Raw genomic sequence first — 20,203 nt, 5'->3', positions numbered from 1 at the left:
AACATGTCACTTCTCATTAAGAAAATAATGAAACTCACCCCTGGTGCTCCTGTGGTTGGGCTGGTGGTCAGCTGGCTGGCCTGGTGGCCTCAAGACCCCTCCAAGAGCTGCTCTGCAGCCTTGTGCTCTTTGCCCCCACGAGCTGAGGGTTGGTTTAAACATTTCTGGCCCCTTGGTTGGTCTGTGGCTCTGATGCTTGTGGGTAGGTGAAATGAAACTTGGCTTTTGAGGGGCATCACTGATGATAGATCTGTCTGTGCTGGTGGAAGTCATTGCTGCAGGGGTATCTCATGGTGGGATTCAGCTGGATGGGGGCAAGTAGGGTTTTTTTATGGACAGGGATAGGACAGACTGCTGCAGCAATGTCTGGTGTAACTTCACTGATGCCTTGTTACTCATTAATAATGGAGCAGGTCATTGCTGTGCTGGTTTTCTGTGGGTTTGAGACTGACTCCAAAACCCTGCATGTGCCTGCCTGAAGTCCTGGAATTAGGGGAGATCACAGGATTGGAGAATGGTTTGGGTTGGAAGGGAATTTACAGATTACCTTGTTCCACTCCACTGTTCCACTATCTGTCCATGGGCAGGGGCACCTTCCACTGTCCCAGGTGGCTCCAAGCCCCATCCAGCCTGGCCTTGGACACTTCCAGAGGTGGGGCAGCACCAGCTTCTCTGAGCAACCTATTCCAGTGCCTCACCATCCTCACAGTAAAGAATTTCACCCCAATATCCAATCTAAGTATTTTTAGTTGAAAAAAAATCCTCATTGTCCTGTCACCCTTGTCTTTTCATCTATTGCCCTGTCACCTTGCCAGTAACACAGTGCAAAGCTGCACTTTAGAAATGTCAAGGCTCCTGCCAGGGGAGTCCCTGCATCCTTCCATGTTGGATCAGGAAGGGATTTCCCAGGGGAAGGAGCCCAGGCTGCCCTTTGGGGGAGGCTGAGTGCTCAAATCCAGCTGGAGAGAGCAGAGCACTTACCTGCCCTTGTGTTTTCAAGGACTGAAGAGCTGCTTCACTGTCACTGCTGTGAGGGTTGTCAGGGCTGGTAGGGGGTGGTGACCCCTCCCTGGGCATTCCCAAGGTCAGTCACTTCCCATGGCACAGGAATGCTGCTGCTGAGGGATGCCAGGAGCACACAGCTCTCTCCAACACCTCTGCTGCCCACCCTGCTGATCCATGGGTGCAGACACTGCTTGGTTTGCATCCATGCCAGAGAACAGAATCATGGAATCATTATGGTTGGAAAAGCCACCCAGGATCATAGAGTCCAACCATTAACCCAGCACTGCCAATCCCACCCCTAACCCCTGTCCCTGAGTGTAAATGTGGTATCTGCATCACTTAATCAGTGGCTTGTCTTCATCTTCTGTCTTCACTCAGAGTCAAGATTAAAATCATGAAGGAGATGAATTTTCTCGTGTTTGGACTTGGTTGTTTATTAAATCTTATCTAAACTACAGAGAGTTCTGCAACACTTGTAGCTACCAGCTAAAAGTGAGCAACATGGAGTGAATCTAGCTAGCTACAAGGTCTTTTAAAGCTGAACAGCCCAATAGAGAATTAACACCTATATTATTCATACTTTTGACCCAGTAACCAAACACCTATGACCCTCAGTGCAGCACTAACTACCCAACCAAAAACTGAAAATCATGAAGAGGAAGGAAGAAGACAGAAAGGAGACAACACCCAAACCCCTCCATCTTGTCCCATACCTGTTACTATATTCTAAAACCCCAAATTCAAAACCTTTCACCATGTGAAATCACACACTTTTATTTAACTACACACCTGTGGTTTTAACTCCATCACTCAAATTTGAAGCCTTCTCCAAGGCCTCAAGTCAAAAGCAGTGCTCTCCAGGGTCAGTGTCAGAAAGCACAAAAAGCTCAAAAATCCCAGGGATCCAACACCTCAGCACAGCATCTGTGTCTTTTGGGCACTTCCAGGCACTGAGATTCCACAGGTCCTTTGGCTTTGCTCAACTTTACTTGCAAATGTGAGGGTCCTGCAGGGTTTTTGGAGTGTTTTTGCAGTGAAGGAGGGTGCAGGCTGCACACATGAGGGGCTCACCTGGGTAATGGAACCTCTCTCATTCTCTTTGCAGTAAAACGATTTAAGGAGCCAAAGGCAGAGAGGCGTCCCTGGAGGATATGGTGAGATTTTTTCATTTGAAACTTGAAAAGATTGTGTTTATAATATTTTTTTTCTCTTACACTAACAATCTTCTAGCCCCCCTGTGTATCCTGTATGACATGTAACTGTTATATGAAATGTGCTGCTGCTTCCCCAGGAAACCTCCATAAAGTAGCTGGTGTTCCCTAGAAATAAAATTCCCTGCATAACTCCTCCAGAAAATTTTGGTTTTTCCTCCAGGTTTTATGATACCTCCAAGCAAGCTATAGGTGCCCTCTTCATCCACTTTGCCAATGTTTTTCTGTCTGATCTCACTGAGGAGGACCCTTGCTCTCTGTAAGTACACAAGGCATTCATGCCCTACATCTGTCAAAGGGAGAATTGTGTCATAAACAGTGGAAATGGATCCATTTGAAGCACTGCATGGGGATAAACCCTGCTGAGCTTGTTTTTGTGGTTTGTTGTGTCTTCTTTCCTGATCCTGGATTGCTAAACCAAAATTCACCCTTAATGTAGCAGTGTCACCTTTACTTCAGCCACTTTGCAGATAAAAATTTAGTTTCAGCATTAATCTCATCTCATTTTGAGAAACTCCTTTAGGCTTCAAAATGCTCTTTAAAACCTTCTGGCCCATCTCCTTTTTTTGTATTAAAGTGCTGCACCTTGATGTGTTTCTTTAAGCAGACACAAGTTTGGCTGGGGCTGCACATAACCTCTCAAATGATGTATTGTTGTTTTTTTAAACAGACAGCATTTTAAAATAACCCTTTCATGCTTGTGCCATGCCCTTTGGGTGTGTTGTTTATTTTTGATGTGTGTTTTATGTTGCCCTGCACTGCCTGAGTTGTCATCCTGAACCAGGCAGCCTAAATCCCTCCAGCCCTGTCCCTGGGCTTTGAGGCTCATACTCTGTGTCCTGCCCAGGATAAACCACCAGAGCCTCATGTTTGCATGGAATGCTGTGATTTCAGCAGCTGGAAACTGTAAAAAACCAGCCTGAGCTTTTGGATGTAGAAAAACTTCATGTTATGCTTTCAAAGTGGATATCAAAAGCAGATTGTTGTTTTCAATTTCTTGGTTCAGAGGCAGTGTCGAGTTCTGGAAAAGGAAATGTTCACTGCTGTGGCCTTGTGCTTGGCATTTTCTTCATGCTGTAGAAATCTGGCAGAAAATATTGCAATAATAGAAAACTGCATAAAAAACCACATTAGTCTATGTGAGTTTGTTTTTTTTTTTTTCTTTTTGGAGTTCATTAAAATACCAAGCCCTGGATTAGAGCTTGGACCCTGCAATCCCCAGAAGGTCCCTGCAGGTTTCCTGCCCCTGGCACTCTGCCCAGTGACACTTCAACATCCAGAGCTGCAGAGCTCAAATCCATTGAGCCAAAAATCTCCTTGCAGGGATGGGTTCAGCTCCTGGATCTGCAGTGGGACCTGAACTTGAGGTTTTTGGGACCTCAGGGTTCTTGCTGCTGAGCCATCACCTCTCCCCAAACCTGCCTCTCAGTCTGTGTCTCTGTTTTTGGGAGCCTCTTGCAGCTGCTCAGAAAAATTGAGTTTTTGACTCTTCTGCTGCCCAGTTTGTAGAGCAGCTGTGGTGCTCAAAAAGATGCCATTTTCTTCTGTGAAATTCTGGAACAGCTTGGTTCTGTTTCCTCTGAAACTTGAGATTTCATTCTTTTTTAATAAGAAAAAAAAAAATGCTGCAAATGGAAAGCCTACTTTTTTGGGGGGTAACTTTTCAGAAGTGTTTATTTCTATATGTATAAATGAGCAGTGCCAGAGAGTTGGTGTTGCCTGTCCCTTCTCTCCTGAACAAGCTTTAAAATTAAGAAATTGCTGGTAAGGCTTAGGAAAATGTAATGCAAGAGAAAGGAAGCGAGTTTGGATTGTTAAGCAAGGTTATTTAAAATCTTTTTTAATTTTTAAAAAATTAATTTCCATTATGAAATTAAGGATTTTTGAATAAGACATAAGAACACAGCTGAAACCTGAATTTTCCTGTGTTTTAGCTACCTGATTAATTTCATCCTGGATGCCACGCTGGGGATGCTGCTGATCTGGCTGGGTGTGAAGGTTGTCTCCTGGATTGTGCAGCACAAGAAATACACATACCTGGTCTTTGGGGAGTATGGTAGGTGTCACCTGCTCTGCCCAGGGGGGTTGGTGTGCTCCCAGCTGGGAATGGGGACAAGAAATTGGCAGGAACTTCAGTTTTTGGCTGAAATGTGAGCAGCTGCCTGCTGTTACCCCTTCTTCAAGGAGCTCTTGAGGGTGAGTTAAATGCTGGAACCACTGGAATTATAGCAGGGGGTGAGGAAAAGCTGGACATTTCCTTGGAGGTAGAATATACCCCAAAATATCCATGTGGTAAATTGAGGTGTGTAGGGTTCTTTTGTGGGGTTCTTCCATAGGTTTTTTTCCCTACCATCACCATTCAGAATATGGGGTTGTTCTTGCATTTGCCTTGAGCTGTAGTAGGGATCAGGCAGGCACAGTGTGACCCCAAAACTTGAGTTCTCAAGTGTGGCCTCTTTCTCTTTAAATTCCTGCCTTGAGATGGAGAAAACCTTTCCAAAAAGCTGCTCTCAGCCAGCCCCACTAGAGGGTAGCAGTTCCCTTCCAAAAGAGCAGAGCCAGCTTGCTGGAGAAGCTGCAGGAAAGGGAAAAAATACTGCTTTACCTATTTTGCATCTAATGTACAGATTAATTCAGTCACATTTCAGAAAATACATCTTATTCATAAAAATGGCAGTCTTGCCTTTAAGGTGTTAATCATTGTGTCTGTTCTGAAGTTCCTCTTTCTTCTTTGTGTTCTTAGTAGCTGGTCTGGCATCTGAGCTGGTGAAACTTGGACCCAACTAGGATTAGTTTGGAGACCCCACTGCCTCGTGAATTTACTCAGCCTGTGCAGATGGGTCATGGCAGGGGATGCAGGGCCAGGCTGGGTTTGTGAGGCAGCAGAAGCAGCTACAGCCTGGCAGTGAGATGGTGTGTTGTGGCAGGACCAGCTCTCCTCAGACCTCAGAGTGGCCTTCAGGGCTGATCTCCAGAGCAGCTTCAGCATCCTGGCCACAGGATTTGGTGGGGGGATTACCTTTTGCATTTTCCCTAATAGCTTCCCTTTTATAATAGATCCCTAAAATCAGTCAGATGAGACAGCAGAAGAATCCAGATATTCTTAGTTCAGGAAATGGAGTCTTTCCCTTTTGGAGCAGCAAGGACTGGGAGCCCAACCACCTCAGGGCACAGCTTCAGCTTCATGTGCCACATCAGCAGTTGAGCAGAAGCAGAAAACATGAAAAGTGTATTGGCAGAGCAGGGATGAACTTCTGTTGAGCTGGAGCTGGCCCCTCATTAGGGCTAGCTTACACCACAGAAACAGCTCACTCCTTTGAGAAAATATTGCTTTCATTAGTAAAAACAAGTTTGTGTTGTTTCTTGAATTTGGTCCCTGGATTGAGGGTTAAATATCTCATCCATCAAGTACAGTTTTTGGTGCAGGTCTCTGGCCAGAGTGACCCCAGTGGAAAATCAGGTGGGAGCCAAGTGACATGTCCAAGGCAATCCTGTGGCAGGGCTGGGGAAGGAAAACACTCCCATCCTCATCCCTGCTGTTAAGTAACTTCCAAAACAGTTGGGAAGATGCTTGTAAACTTTGTACAGTTTGATGCAGGCTCCAAGAATATGATTCATTTTCTGGGCTAATTGCTGTACCAGACGATTTCTCCTCAGGAGAATTGAGGGAAGCAATGCTGAGTCCTGCAGAGGAGAAAGCCAGGAGAGCACCAAATCCATGTTGCAAACAGCAGTCAGTGCCATTTCAGAACAGAATGGTTGTGGTTCTGTCCAGTAGAGCCAGTACCCATCTTCCTGCATCAACTTGGAGGGAAAAAAACATCTGTCACAGCTGTGTCCTTCCAGCATCCCTGCTACTGCTGCAAACCACTGCAGCTGCCCTTTGGTGTGGGCTGCAGAAGTTCCTCCTGCTCTGTGGTTGCATCTCCTGCCTCTGCAGCCCTGGCTGCCTCCCCCTGTTCAGCTGCATTAATGGAGAAGTGAAGTAAAGGGGAGGGAAAGCACTTAAATCTATGCTGCTATTTTAAGCATAAAGCTGTCCAGAATTGTTTAGAAAAATCAATTACTTCCATATTCCAAAAACCCAGGAACAGGCATTCTGAGATCAGCCTGAGCTCATGGCCAAACACTGTTGCAGCCAGGAATGAGCTGTTGTACAGCTAGTGGGGAATGAAAGGCTCCTGTTTGCTTGTGTCCCTCCATCTTTTGCCCAAAAGCTCTTGATGACTCTCTGAATTCCCTCTAAGCAGAGGAAACTGCATTTTGGACAGTGCTGTCTCTTCTCAGGATGTCTGGCTCCTGAGATCAAAGACTGGGGAAGTGTGTTCTTGGCACAGGTGGGCTTTGGGGAATGAGGGTTGCCTTACACCTACTCAGAGCTAACAAACTCCTACCCCTGGAGGTGCTGAAGGCCAGGTTGGATGAGACCCTGAGAACCTCCCATGGCAGGGAGTTTGGAACTAGGTGGTATTTTTAAGGTCTGTTCCAACCCAAACCGTTCTGTGATGATTCTGTGAAATTCCACAAAAGTACCATTGCTGTAGCAGGTCATGGTTACAGGAGCTGTCCCTGCAGGGACATCACAAGGAGGAGAACAAAGCAGAGTTTGAGCTTCAAAAGATGTGGGAGATGGATACCCAAGTTCTTGGAGGTGCTGTTGGGCCAGGACAGACTGAGCAGGGGAGGTGCTGGCTCCAGTCAGGGTGTGCAGACCAAGCCTGACTGAATTTTGTGCCTCACCTCCAACCTGGTCCAGCTCTTCTCCTTCCCCATGGCAATGAGCAGCTCCCTAGAGAGAACCTTTGGATGTCTGCAGTGTCCTGACATTTTAATTGTCTTTAATCATTTTCCACTATTACTTTAGAAAAACCCCAGTATTTCTTTTAAGTAACCAAATGTGATGAATTTGCATTGAAAGAGAGATTTCCTGCAATGTGCCAGAAAATTTTTCTAGAGGAGCATTAAGAAATGAGGGGGAGGAAAAGTGTTCTCACTGGAAAATGTCCCTCTGGGTGCCCATCTGGATGTTGACTTGGGTATGACTGTAGCTGTGCTCACAGCTATCTCAGCCTGATGCTTTGTGCTCCTTCAGTGTCTGGAAATGGAAAGGCATCTTGCTTGGAGCCTTCAAAGTCTGTTTAGTGGGCTGTTGAACTCTGCTGGTCAAATTTAGTTGTAACAGAATGTGCTCTGTGCCAGCTGCTGAGTTTAACTGAGGACCTGTGTAGGCTGCTCTTGGCCCCGTGGTGATGTTGTACAAAATTTCCATAACAAATGTTCCCACGTCCTGGAGCAGTGGAGGGAGCTGGCTGCTACTGCTTGAGGAAATACTGCTGGAAATAGCTCCAACCTGAGGGGCTGTCCTGTCCTCAGCCTGCTGGGCTTTTCCACAGAGGGGGAAAGTGAGGAGAGGACTGAGGGTCCTGCTCAGGGACTGACTGTGTGGTTGGGTCCCTTGTTCTGAGCAGGGTGCAGCCTCTGAGCCTCCTGGAGCTGGATGGCAGCAACACTGTTCCTGCAGTTTGAATATCCACAGAGACCAAAGACCCAGAGCAGTGGTGTGACACTGCACACTGGGGACAGATTGCCACTGTGCACTCACTTTTCTCAATTTCAGCAATGTGGCAGGTTGGCCAGAGGAGTTGGGAAGTGTTCATGACCAGGTTGGATGGGTTTTGAGCAGCCTGGTCTAGGGGGAGGTGTCCCTGCCCATGGGGTCCCTTCCAATCCACACCATTCTGTGATTCTGTCATTTTAGTTCAGGTGCAGAAAGTGCCAGAGAGGCTCTGGGGTGTGCACTGGACCCATCTGGCTGCTCTGATGCATCATATTCCCATCTCTGAAAACCTGGTTTTGCCCTCCAAGTGAGCGTTTCACACAATACTGAGTTTGTTGCTGTTTCCTGCCCTCCTCTGTTCTTGGCACTGATAAATAGATCCCTTGGTTTTGGAGGAACCATTTGAGTATCTCCTAAAAAGTTTCTTACTTCTTCTACCCCTACTCTGTCACTCAGTACAACTTCCAGCACTTTCAAATACTTGCCTTTCCTCAAACCCCCTGAACCCTTCACTTTGGCTGTGCTTGAGCTTTTTTCCTACCTGCTCTGTGCACAAGTGCCCAGAATACAAGTCTGTAAATAAAGGTGTCTGGCAGTAACATGTGGGCTGTGCTGACAGCTCAGGGCATTAGGCAGCCTGGATTAAAATTAATCCTGTTGTGTGGTAGCAGTTCAAATACCTCCAGCACTGCTGGTTGGGCTCCCACACATGAGTGGAATATGAGACACATTTGAGGTTGCCACGGGCTCCAGTGGTTCCTGGGCTGCTCCAAGGAAGTTTTTCTGGTGGTGGGGAGCACCAGGAATGCTGCTGGAGGAGAGCAGTCAAAATTCAGTGGGTGCATCCTACTGGGTGAAGGGGGATATTATTTCTATGAGGATGGGAGGTGGCTGTAGGAAGGTTTTAACAGAGGTTGCTCATTAAGCTGGAGGGAGAGGTTTGTGATAGATTTAATGTGTAAAGCTGGGATGTGCTGGGTTACTCCCAGCTGGAACCAGGGACAAGAAACTGGAAGGGTTCAAAGGGAGTGTGATACAGATAATCACCCAGCAGGTGTGGTGTGGAGGCTCATTCAGACCAACTCCCCACTCTGCTGTGTTCAGAGCTTTCCTTTCCTTGTAGGAAAGAGGAGGACATCTATTTTATTCTAATTTTTTTTTAGCCTCCAGATGCAAATGAGTTTTTTACTGGCAACATGGTGTGGCTGAAAGTCTTGAGGGCTCTCCTTGAGATTTATGTATTGAAGAACTTCCTGTAAGAAGAATCTTTTCCCATCCATAGAGCAGGGCACCTGTGGGCAACACTTCATCCATCAAAGACATCAGGATGAATCTGAGGATGCCTCTGACCAGCTTTCTGCAGGAAACTAGCACTACATGAGCTCAGCTCCAGTCTTCCAGCCTTTCCCTGCTGTGGAAGGAGACGTGGCAAATCTGTCTTATGGGCTTGTCTAGGGACATCCCAAAAGCTTCCTTGATGAGATACCAGAAAATGTTGACTGGAATGTTCCTGGTGTTGGTCAGAATTAGGTGAATTAGTGGTGTTAGGTGGTGGATTAGTGGATGATGGACACTGGGGTGGATCAGTGGTCCTTGGATGGCTCCACACCTGCTGAAGAAGCAGCTGCATTCCTTGGTGGACTGGAAATGAGCTGCTGTCTCTGAGTCACCTTTGCAGCCCTTAAGGCCGTGCTGCTGTTTCGTTTTCACCTTTGTCTTGAATCCTTTGGTGCAGAGCAGCCTCCTGTCCTTAGGAGATCAGGATGCAGAGAAAAATAACAGTAGAAACACCCTCTGATCTCCCTGCTGGGTATGGAAGTTAAGTCCTGATTACCCAGGCAAGTCCATGCCTAGGGTGGGTTAGGAAGAGGTTGTCTTTCCTATGGGCTGTGTATCAGCCTGGGGAGCACAAACCTGCCTTGAGCTGCACAGAATGCAGAACCAGGAGCCTCAGGCCATTGTTGAGGTGGTGAATGGTAGTGAGTTGTCTCTGGCAGGGGGCAGGTATTTGGAGAGATCTCAAGTTTGCTGCTGCTTTTTGGGCCAGCTGAGATGACAGAGGGAAGTGCAGTCACAGAGAGCTGATTCACAAAGGGTGCTGTGGCTTTTGTCCATGGGGGACAGAGCACAGCTGACAACACAGAGCAGAAGGGAAAGAGTTCAAATGCAGGAAGAACACAACGGATGTGTTTGTTTTCCTGTTTTGTGTGTACTCAGAGCTCTGATGGGTGGTGATGATGTGGGGGTTTCTGGGAGAATTGGTTTGTTTTGGGGTGTGGGTGAAAAGGTTCACTGGACCCAATGTGTGTGCCAAAGGCAGCTGGGCACCCTGATCTATTGGGAGAGGCTTTTAGGAGGATCAGAGCCTCTCTGACACCAGCCTGTGGCTGCCAGCTGCCTCTCACACTGCTCCCATCTCCTCACAGACCACCCATTAAGCTGTTGCCTGCCAGGGAGCAGAGATTCCTCTCCAAAATCCTCCACAGGCTCTGCTGGGTGTGCTTCCACATAACCTTCCTGGCTCCCTCTTCCTGCCCTCCCTCTGTGCAGTTCCTGCTGGTTTGGCTCTCTGCTTGCTCTCTGCACCCTTGGCCTCCCAGTCCTCCCCTCTCCTCTTCTTTGCTTCCTTCTCAGTCATGGCTTGAGTGATTAAGAATTTGGGGCACAAGCTCATCCTACCTTGGACACTACCAGGATGCTTCTACTTTTCAGCTGTAGCTTTGCAATGAGGCAGATGTTTTGGTACATTGCTAACAAATGACAGAATAAGGACAAATGTACCTGGAAACCTGTTTAGAACTTGCTGGGAAGCTGATCCCCACGGAGCTGGGGCTTGGTTGGACACAGCTCTTACCAATCCCAGTATGTGCTACTGGTTTTTGTGGCCAGAGGTTTTAACTGGTGTAGATAAACGTGCCTTGGCAGATTGCTGGTGTTGTCTCCCCCTGCTATATCTTGACAGAATTGTGCTGAAAAGTGGGGAAAAGTGTTCAAAAGTGAAGCAAGGCTCCCAGCCTGCTGCCAGCTGACCACACTGAGCTTTGGCATCTGCCAGTGCCAACTGCACAGGTTCCCTTGCACGGATGGAATTCCAAATTCCAGCCAGATAATGCTGGGAACAAGTGTTTCCAGGGGTTATCTTTAAGTGGTAGGAGGAAATGCTGCAGCTTTCCTGAGCCAGATACAGCAGCTCAGTTTTGCAGACCTGAGATACTGTGGTGAGCCAGGGGAGGTGATAACCAGCTGGCAGGGTGCTCACAGAGGGCTGGAGCAAGCACATGTAATAGATATTGTTGTTAACAACACAAATATGCTTTTCCTCATTTCTTGGTGAGTACCCCATTGGAAACATTCATATTTAATTAGCATTGATTCTTTTTGAGTGAATTGCTTTAAAACCTGGGGCAATGGAGCTCCTGTCTCTTGCTCAGACAGTATCACATAACCAACCCTTCACTTCATCAGCACAATAAAATAATTCTGTTCAGGCCCAAGAAGTTACACTGCTTGTAGGGAAAATGGTGACTTGAAATTTTCAAACTGTTTCTGGCAGCTATGTGGGTAAGGCTTGGCAGGGATCACATTGCAGGTTATATCTTTAATGATTTATTTGCTTTTTAGTTTATTATATACAAGAGTGTGCGGGTACTGACTGGTCCTTGTAGAGAGAAGGGTCAGTACCAAGCATGAGGCAAATTTCTGCAAGGCTGTCTCCTCCTGTCCTCTGTCCCAGACCTAATACTCTGTTTTTCCAGGTGACCCTCCACAAGCTGCTGCCTGGATTGGCCAGTGTATCCTCTACTTGCTGATAATGGTTTTTGAGAAGACTGTGATTAGCCTTGTCCTGCTTATCCCTGGCTGGACAAAGGTAAGCAGTATTTTTCTAGCTGTAGCTGTTGTAGTTTCTTTTTGTCAGCTTTGCCTGATTCATGGTTCCCAAAATTGAAGGCCTTTAATCCTCACACTTGCTGACATTAGTCTGTAATCATTAGCTATTACTTAAATTTTGGGAAACATGACTTTCATAATGGTTTGGCTTTTGGTGCATTCTCTTGCTAGTCAAAAGCTAATGGAATAAGATGATGCTTTAATTTTCTTTCTCATTCTTGGAAGGCTAAATTGGGCTGGGCTGGCAGCTGAGCTCCTTCAGTTCTGCCAGAGGATTTCTATGTTATTCTGTCAAGTCAGTCCATGTTGGTGTTTTGTGATCCTGTGCTTAAACCAGGAGGACTCTTAGAGATTAATTTGGAAAGTGCTGTACAAGTAGTGTGTTGTCTTTTCCTGCTCAGCTGCTTCTGTATGCCAGCAATGTTAATTGTATTGATGAGAAGTTTGCCTTTAAAAAAATAAAAATAATAGCCTGTGGGGCTTTTACCCATATACCTATAGGCAGGTAGGTGTGATGGGTGTAAAAACCTAATTCTGGAGTCAGAGGTGACTCCAGTTTGGAGTCCACTTTCACCAGGCACTGTGTAACTTGTCTGAGGAATTATCTCCACCAGTCTGAGAGCACTTATCTCTTCAAGAGTTGTCCTTCAAACCCAGCAGCCCACAGTGCTCACACTTGGATGTGAGCTCCTTCAGCAGCACAAATCCAGATCCAGAGATGCTGCTGGATTCCTCTCCATGGTTGTGTTCATGGCTGGTGTCCTTGTTCTGCAAATGAGCTCCAGGGAGCCAAGGGAAGTCCCACCAGTTGTTGTCATGGATAGTTACACTGAAAGAACTTGCTTCTGTACAAAATCACATGTTTGGCAGCTGGGCTAAGGGAATATCCTGTGTAATCTTTTAGGAGCTGGGTTGAAGCACAGGCTGCAGAGCTCTGGCTGCTTATGTAAGAAGACAACCAGTTTTCATCAAAGATCTTGCAACAGAGCTGTTCACATAACACTTCTAAATGTTTTCTCCTCTGCAGCTTCAGCAGATCCTCCTGGGATACATCCCAAGCCCTCAGCTGGAGCTCGTCCTGGTGATGTTTGTTGTGCCTTTCATAGTCAATGTAAGTGGTGCCTCTGCAAGTGCTGGGTGGGCTGGTTTGGAAATGACAGTACACCCTCGTGGGAGTGTGCACAGGGACTGGCTTGAAGTGGCTGGAAAGGGTGGAGGGATGTGCAGAGGAATCTATCTGTCACAAATCTGTCACTGCCACAGTCCCTCTTCCCAGTTCTTGTCCCTCTCACAGAACTGCTGTGGGGCTGACTCTTCACCTTTTGGAATAAAACTGGGTCTTGTTAGGTAAGAGCTCATCTCAGCAGCAAGCTATGGGCATGGGGATGCCCAGAATCCTTTAATGTCCTATAGGATGGCTTGTGACCTTGGCAGTCCAGTCTTTGGCTGGATGTCAGATTGTGTTACAGCAAGACAAGGTGCTCAAGGTTACCCAGAACTGTTATTCTTCTCTGAAAACCTCTTGAAAGCTCAGCTCTTTCATGGTTCCCCTGATTCTGGGCAATCCTTGAGCTGCTGCTCAGTTCCTGCTGAGGTGGGAACAAAGTGTTACCACTCAGATGCTCCCTGGACAAGAAGGGAGTTGAACTCAATTTCAGCTCATACCATGCACATTTTAATGGATGCAGCACTGACAAAATTGCATTGATCTGCTCTCTCCAGCATCCCAGGCTGCATTTCCACATCAGAAAGCAAATTCTGGTCCTCAAAGAACTGACCAGGGACTGGTTCAGGCTGATGAACTTTGGATGGAACTTGGTTCAGTGGTTATTTCTAGTGGAAACTCTTCCTATTGTGTCTTATTTACTCTGGAGGTTCAACAGCTATGGAAACAATAGGACTTGTGTAAGAAGGGACTTAAGGAATTTGACTGATCCAGTCTCCATGGGCACAATTGATGTAGGGCTGATTTAGATATGAGGTTCATCAAGGCTGGATGTTCAGAGAACCCAAGAGGAGAAGAAATATCTGTGACTGAATGACTGTATTTTGGTCTCTGCAGTCTATTGATGTAACTTCTTTCTGCCCAAGGCCATTATGTTCTGGGTTGTGGACAGCTTGATCATGAGGAAATACAAGCAGAAGGATACCCTAGACATCAATGGATCCACAGAAACTCCTCGGGCCAGGAGGACTGAGGAATCTCAGGTAAGACCAGGGATGCAAACTTGTGTTTCAGACCCAGCTGCAGATCTGTGGGATGGTCTGTGTGTTTTACTACAACCCTATAACAGAACATCACATTGCCTGGACCTGGGATGGTGCTTCATGAATGTGGGTGATCCCCCTGCAAAGTCAGACTCACTCTAACCATGAGCAGTGTCACAGCCCAGGAAGTGTTGCTGAAATACTGCCCTGAATGATGACAATACCTTGGGGGATGAGCTGGCTTCTGCACATCTGTGTGTGCAAGCTAGAACTGTCACTGAGTTTTGCTAAATTTAATTGTAATTAATTTTGGGTGGGAAGAGCTTACTTTCCTCTCTGTAATTGTTAGCATCCTTTTTAGACAACAAGGCTTAGCTGGAAATCTTATTTTTGTCAGAATTTGGTAGGTTTTCAGCCAGATAATTGTCCCTTAGCTGGAGGAGGCTGTGTTTTCTGTAGTCTGAGCCCGACAGTTAAAAGTTATGGTGGGGGAGGAAATGCTGCAGTTCCAGCAGACTTTGTTCTTCCTAATCATGTGTGATTTGTTGGGTAGGTAGTGTCTGCTTCTTACTGGCCTTTGGGCAGAGTCCACAGTCTTGGTTCCTGGGAGGATTTCCCTTCCTTCTGCTGGCACCCAGGGCTGGTTTCAGTGTGTTCTGACTGCTGATATCCTGCAGCTCACTGGCAAGACTTACCCAGATAAGATAATTTCTGGCAATCACAGACTGGCTCCTGGAGGAGCTTCTGCTGAGGAATTTAGGATGAACAGAAATAGCTCTTGCTCTCTAAGAGTTCTTTCATGAGGAGTAACTCAGCTCTTGTGCTGATAGATGGGGTGGCCCATCACTGGTGGCACTGCAGCACACACAGAGGTAGTAATGTTTTAACAGAGTGTGCTTGGCAGTCTGCACAGCAGCCAAGGCTTCTGTGTCCCAGGGGTGCAGTGGGGAAGTGGCCACTGCTCAGGCAGTGTCAGAGCAATCCTTGCTCTGGCAGGGAGGGCAGGCAGATGTGAGCAGCTGCTGGGACAATGGAGTGACTCCTCCTGGCCCTGCCTCTGGATAGACAGCTCTGCTGAGGTCACTGGGGGCAAAGCCCTGCCCTGCTCGCTGGATGTGTTCCTGAAGGCCCAAGGTCAGTCAGAATTACACCAGCTCAGAAGCAGAGCTAAGGAGGTGACATCTCTGTTTGAGACCAGGATCTCCTCCACAGCTTCTGCAGCCAAACCTTGCAGCCCCCAGGCTCACAGGTGGTGGCTGCTGTGGATGGGGAGATGGTGTCACAGGTACTGCTCCTCCGTGGAGATGGAGCTGCACCTCTGCCCTGTGCCACTGGGACTCTGCAAGTGGTTTGTGACCAGTTTTGGATAATCTGAAGGAACAATACCTGCTAATTTCCAGATGCTAAGAAAGCCTCTTCTGGCAGGTCAACAGATGGGAAGTTTCAAGTTGTGGAAACAATTCCTACAATATTCCACTTTCTGTCAAAGGTTTCTCTCATCCTCCGAGTACCTGATTGCTTTTCTCTGGAGACTCCAGCCAAAATTCAACAATGTGCAAGTCATCTGTTCATCCTGAAACCCTCTGATCCATCTCTGCAGTGGAGCTCCCAAGGGGACTGGTTTCTCCTCAGAGCAATCTGCAGGGATTGCCTCCTTTATGCTCAGACACGTTCCTGTGCCTCTGGCCTGACAAATATTTTGGGCAGAGAAGGAAGCTTATGAAGAAATACAGAAGTGGGTGACCTATTTTCCAACTCTTTCTTGGCACTGGGCCTTGAGGAATAGTCTTAAGCTCCTGCTTCAGGTATCAGCTTCTTAAGCTGTGAATTAATGTTGACTGGCTGAGTCCTACAGCTGGATTGACTGGAATTTAGGCTCAAAAGCAGAAAGTGAGCATTTGCTGGGCTTGTTGCTGCTACTAACCTGTTCAGGTGGGGAAATTTCTTGTTTCCCTGCTGCCCAGTGGAGGAGGAAGGGGGGCTGAGGGGTGTAGGGCAGAGCTAATGTGTCCCACAGGTTTATCAGGGTTCATCAGGGCTATCTCTCTGCAGGCGCCACCAGCTCCCCATCTCACTGCCAGCTTGAATTTCAACCCTCTGCCTACCTCACCAATGGAGTGTCATTATTTTCACATGAACCAGCAGTTTGTGTTTGGGAAAGGAGGGGGAGAGATAGGAAGGAGAATGGAGAGAGTGGGCTGGAGTTAACCTGTTAAAAGCCCATGGTCTGTGCTTTCTCTGGGGGCAGAGCTGAAGAAACCTCAGCTCTGTCCTTGGCTTGGTAGAGCAGCTGGGCAGCAAGAAGAAACCAACAGGATCCTGCTTCTGGTGTCATTTACTGACTCTGTGGCTGCAGCCAAGGAAGTGCAGCCTCTTGTGGGCTTTAAAGCTCCTTTGGTGAACCAGAGGATGAGCTCTTGCTGCTTCTTTTACACTGAATCCCTGAAAGGGACAAACTGCCCTCTTATGGTTGGAAAAATTTCACCCTTCCTTCCTTCCTTCCTTCCATGTCAGTCTTAAGCTTTGTGTTGTTTCAGTCTCCTGCCCTGCCTTGTAAATATTCATGGAGTAATTTTTTTTCCCCTCTTTTAGGATAGAAAAGGATCTCTTGAATGCCAGTCTGCATCCAGTGCTGTTCAGCCTGGGGAAGTTAATCCATCTGCAAGGCCCTTATTTTTGCTTTGTATGTGGCCTGACCTTGACCCGAGGCTCTTTTCCCTTGCCCTTGTAACTCCCAATGAACTCTAGATCTTATCAGTGATTTCTTTGTTTCCTCCACTCAGAAAAACAAGTCGGTTTTAATAATGTTTTATTTGATTTTTTTTTTAAGTTGTTGGTTTTTTTTTCCCCAGGGAGGTGGAAGAGCTTTTGTTCCTTTCCTGAAGGCTTACATTTTTAGAGACAACCCTTAAAGCCAAAGTCCAGTAACAGTGGTACTTGTGAGAAAAATTAAGGTGAAATTAGAGGTTACTCTGAGGCTGGAGGGAAAAATCAATGTACTGCATGAGGGCCTGCCCTTGGTCAGGATGGAGTTCAGCACCTGTTCTTACTCCCTTCATAAGGAACTCTGTATTTTGGCATTTATTAGATGAAGATACTGATAGACATCAATACAGTGCTGCTTACTTGTAAGTGTTGAAGCACTTGAAGTCCATGAGGAAATTGGATTTGCCTGTTGCTTAGTCAAGAAAGAATTCTCTTTTTGATTTTTTTTTTTTTTTTAATTTTTAATTAGCTCAAACTCATGGTGAACTCTGGTGCCAGGTCCTTACAGGGAAGATAAATGAAGGTGGGCATTGAGGTGCCTCTGGAAGGAAACTGTCCCACCTCACAGTCCTCGTGCTGTGGAATGTGTGAGATGTTTGAGGACTGCTGAGTGAGACAGCAGCACATTGTCCCAGGACTGGGAAACCATGTCCCACTCCCAGCTGTGCCACCAGCCTGCTCTGATCCTGACCTGGATGCATCTGCAGGGAAAGAGCCTTGTCCAAGTTGTCCTGAAAACTCCCGAATTGGGATTGGAAATGATACCTGAGGGTGTGTCCTGTGACTGTCATGGCAATGAGGTGCTCTCTCCAATTCCTGAGGAGCTGTGGAAAGGTTCCTGGGGGCTGTTGGCTTGTGTAGTTCCTACAAGTGAGCAAGTAGCAGCCTGGATCGGTCTGGATGCACAGCACTGTCACCTCCCCTGCTTGGCTGCAAGGGGGTTTGAGCTTTCTGCTGAAACCCACCCAAATCACCAGTTCAACACACCCCACAACCAGTCTGTGGTAGCCTGTCAGAGCTCAGTGAGTTCACAGTAGTGCCTGTGAGTAATCACCCACACGTTTCTTCAGGTTCAACAGCAGCACATTATCAATGGTATAAACAGAGGAAATCTTCACGTGAGAGAGATGGAAACTTTCCAAAGTGTGTCCTGAACCAAAAAAAAATATTCCTTGAGACCAATGAGGGGGACAAGAGAGCTTAATCCAGTTTGCTGCTGCCCTTTGGGTGCCTGGCTGTGAAGAGAACAGTGGATGGAGGGGCTGGGCTGTGCGTGAGGGTGGGGAGCAGGAAATCTTCCCCTGCGGCTCTGCTGCTGCTTTGAAGTCACTGACTCACTGGAGTTCTGTTTTTCCTGTTTAGTGGTTTTGTTGCTGTGGTGACTGGCCCTGTGGTGCTGCCTGTGTGCTAACAAGTGGAGGGCACGTGAATTCACAACTGTGTGTGGAGATGGAGACAGGAGTAATTCCCCCTGCTCCTGGTTTTACCCAAGGGATCTGGGCTCTGGGAATGTTGGGAATGTTCTGTGTGTGAGCACTGGGCTGAAAGTCCATGAACTGTCCCTTGACTTGGGGCTTTGAGCTGGAAGGCTGCTGAGTCAGGAACAGGGAGACTTCATAGTGACAGTGCAGCTTCTCTTGCCCAAATGTGGGTGTTTGAGGAGATGGGGATAGGTAGAGTCCTGGTCTGAACTACAGGAACCAGCTGAGGGATGTGGGATGCAGGAGAAAAGGAGGCTCAGGGGTGACCTTATTCCTCTCTACAGCTTCCTGGAAGGAGGCTGTAGCCAGGCAAGGATCAGTCTCTTCTCCCAGGTAACAAGACAAGAGGGAACAGCCCCAATTTGTAGCAGAGGAGGTTTAGATTGGATATTAAGGAAAATTTCTTTACTGAAAGGGTGGTCAGGCACTGGCACAGGCTGCCCAGAGAAATGGTGGAATCACTATTCCTAGAAATGTTCAAAAAACATGTAGATGTGGTGCTTAGTGACATTTAGGTTTAGTGGTGAACCTGGCAATGCTGAGTTAATGGTTGAACTCAGCCCAGGGGGTCTTTTCCAACCTTTAGGATTCTGTGATTCTAATCTGTCCAGCCATGAATATTATCCATGCACACTGCTGGCTGTCATTGGGTTTCGGCTCTTCTGCAGTCAGTGCAGCCATCTCCTGTATAAAATCCAGCCTTTTTCCTCTTCCAGAGGCTGTGGCTGGACAATGCCCACACGTGGCTCTGTCTGTGCCTTGCCAATGCTCTGGGCTGATGGCAGCCAGTTTAGAGCAGCCCATGGTAGCCTCAGGTGTGGAGTTAACTACTGAGGTGTAGGGATTCCTTGGGGGCAAAGGGCAGCCTTTGGGTCCTGCAGCAAGAAAAAAAGTGCTTTTTAACTCACACACCAGTGAGAGGTGTCAGTGCTCTGCTTTGGCTCCCACAGTTTGGACTGAACAGGAGCTGCTGTGCCAGGCAGAAGTGAGGTGCTGCCAGGCTAGGACACCCCCCTGAGCTGGCTGGCCATGGCTGAAGCTGAGCCTGTAGCTCTGCTTGCCCTTCTGGCTGAGCTGTGGAGGTGACAAGTGGCTGGGAAAAAGTCTGTATGTGGTACAGCTGCTCACAAAATGTGGCCTCATTTCTGTCCATCTCCACTGAGGCTCCATGTGTGAGTCCTGTCCCAGGGGGACAGAGCCTTCAGCTGCCCTCTGCTCTCAAGGAAGGGAGCTGGGACACCAGATGGTCGTGGTGCCTGTGCCCAAATCTGTTTGGCTGTTCTTGGAGAGGTGGTCTAGCTGGCCTTGAGGCCTTACCCATCCACCAGAGAGGATTGATCTGGCAGCAGACCCCTCTAGGAATGCTTGACTCGTTCAGCAAGCAGTACTGAGAAGATCTGAAACCTTTTGACTCCATCAGCACCTGTCTGTTCTTCTTTCTAGGTATTGCTCTCTCCAGACATGGATTTTGATCAGTCTGAAAGTGACCAGGATGTTTCAGGACCCCGGGGAACCAGCCAGAAGATGAAGCAGCCCAGCTACCAAGTGGTCATCTGACAACAGAGGGGCAGGGAGGTGGAGGAAGGAGCAGCACTGTGATCCTTGAGCTGGCCAGGGAAGGGCAGGGTGGGGAATACTGGGTGACCCTTGTGGATCTGCAGAAATCCTTTTGCCTGCCACATCTTAGACCTACCCTGCAGTTGTCCTGTGGATGGTGTCTGTGCATCCTGTACAGGCTTGAGCAGTATCTGCTTTCCTTGTCTGCCCCACACACAGGCACCTTGAGGTTGGGGATACAGGGATGTGTTTTCCCTGGCTGGGCAATTGGGTGTGACTTTTTCTTTTTTCAGGGCTAGAGACTGAAATGAAAAGATTGTCTGTTTTTTTTTAATAGAAGAAAAAAAAAAAAAAAAGGCTCTATTCTGTGCTACCTGAACTGTGACACTTTTATATGCACAATGCTCAAAAGAATTGGTTTGCAATATGTATTTAAATGTCTTGAATTGGGAAGTTTGTCCCAGTGGATCTGATTCTTTTTACTGTTTTATAAGGAATCCAATAAATATTTGACCTAAAATTGCTTCATA

At 47.3% G+C, this 20,203-nt stretch overlaps 1 protein-coding gene across 1 annotated transcript in view; it reads left to right on the top strand.

Annotated features, from left to right (window-relative positions):
• The window catches only part of LOC130264762 (store-operated calcium entry regulator STIMATE-like), a 29,403-nt gene extending 9,200 nt beyond the window's left edge, over positions 1 to 20,203 (top strand). Inside the window, exons 2-8 of the mRNA XM_056513241.1 lie at positions 2,111 to 2,159; positions 2,380 to 2,475; positions 4,151 to 4,272; positions 11,529 to 11,641; positions 12,689 to 12,772; positions 13,753 to 13,869; positions 19,560 to 20,203. Of these exons, the coding sequence (XP_056369216.1) occupies positions 2,111 to 2,159; positions 2,380 to 2,475; positions 4,151 to 4,272; positions 11,529 to 11,641; positions 12,689 to 12,772; positions 13,753 to 13,869; positions 19,560 to 19,673 (695 nt within the window). The 3' untranslated portion in view covers positions 19,674 to 20,203. The remainder of the gene's footprint in view (positions 1 to 2,110; positions 2,160 to 2,379; positions 2,476 to 4,150; positions 4,273 to 11,528; positions 11,642 to 12,688; positions 12,773 to 13,752; positions 13,870 to 19,559) is intronic.

Source organism: Oenanthe melanoleuca, chromosome 1A (assembly GCF_029582105.1).
Source record: "Oenanthe melanoleuca isolate GR-GAL-2019-014 chromosome 1A, OMel1.0, whole genome shotgun sequence".
NCBI classification, from domain to species: domain Eukaryota; kingdom Metazoa; phylum Chordata; class Aves; order Passeriformes; family Muscicapidae; genus Oenanthe; species Oenanthe melanoleuca.
This window is presented reverse-complemented; position numbering and strand designations above follow the sequence as displayed.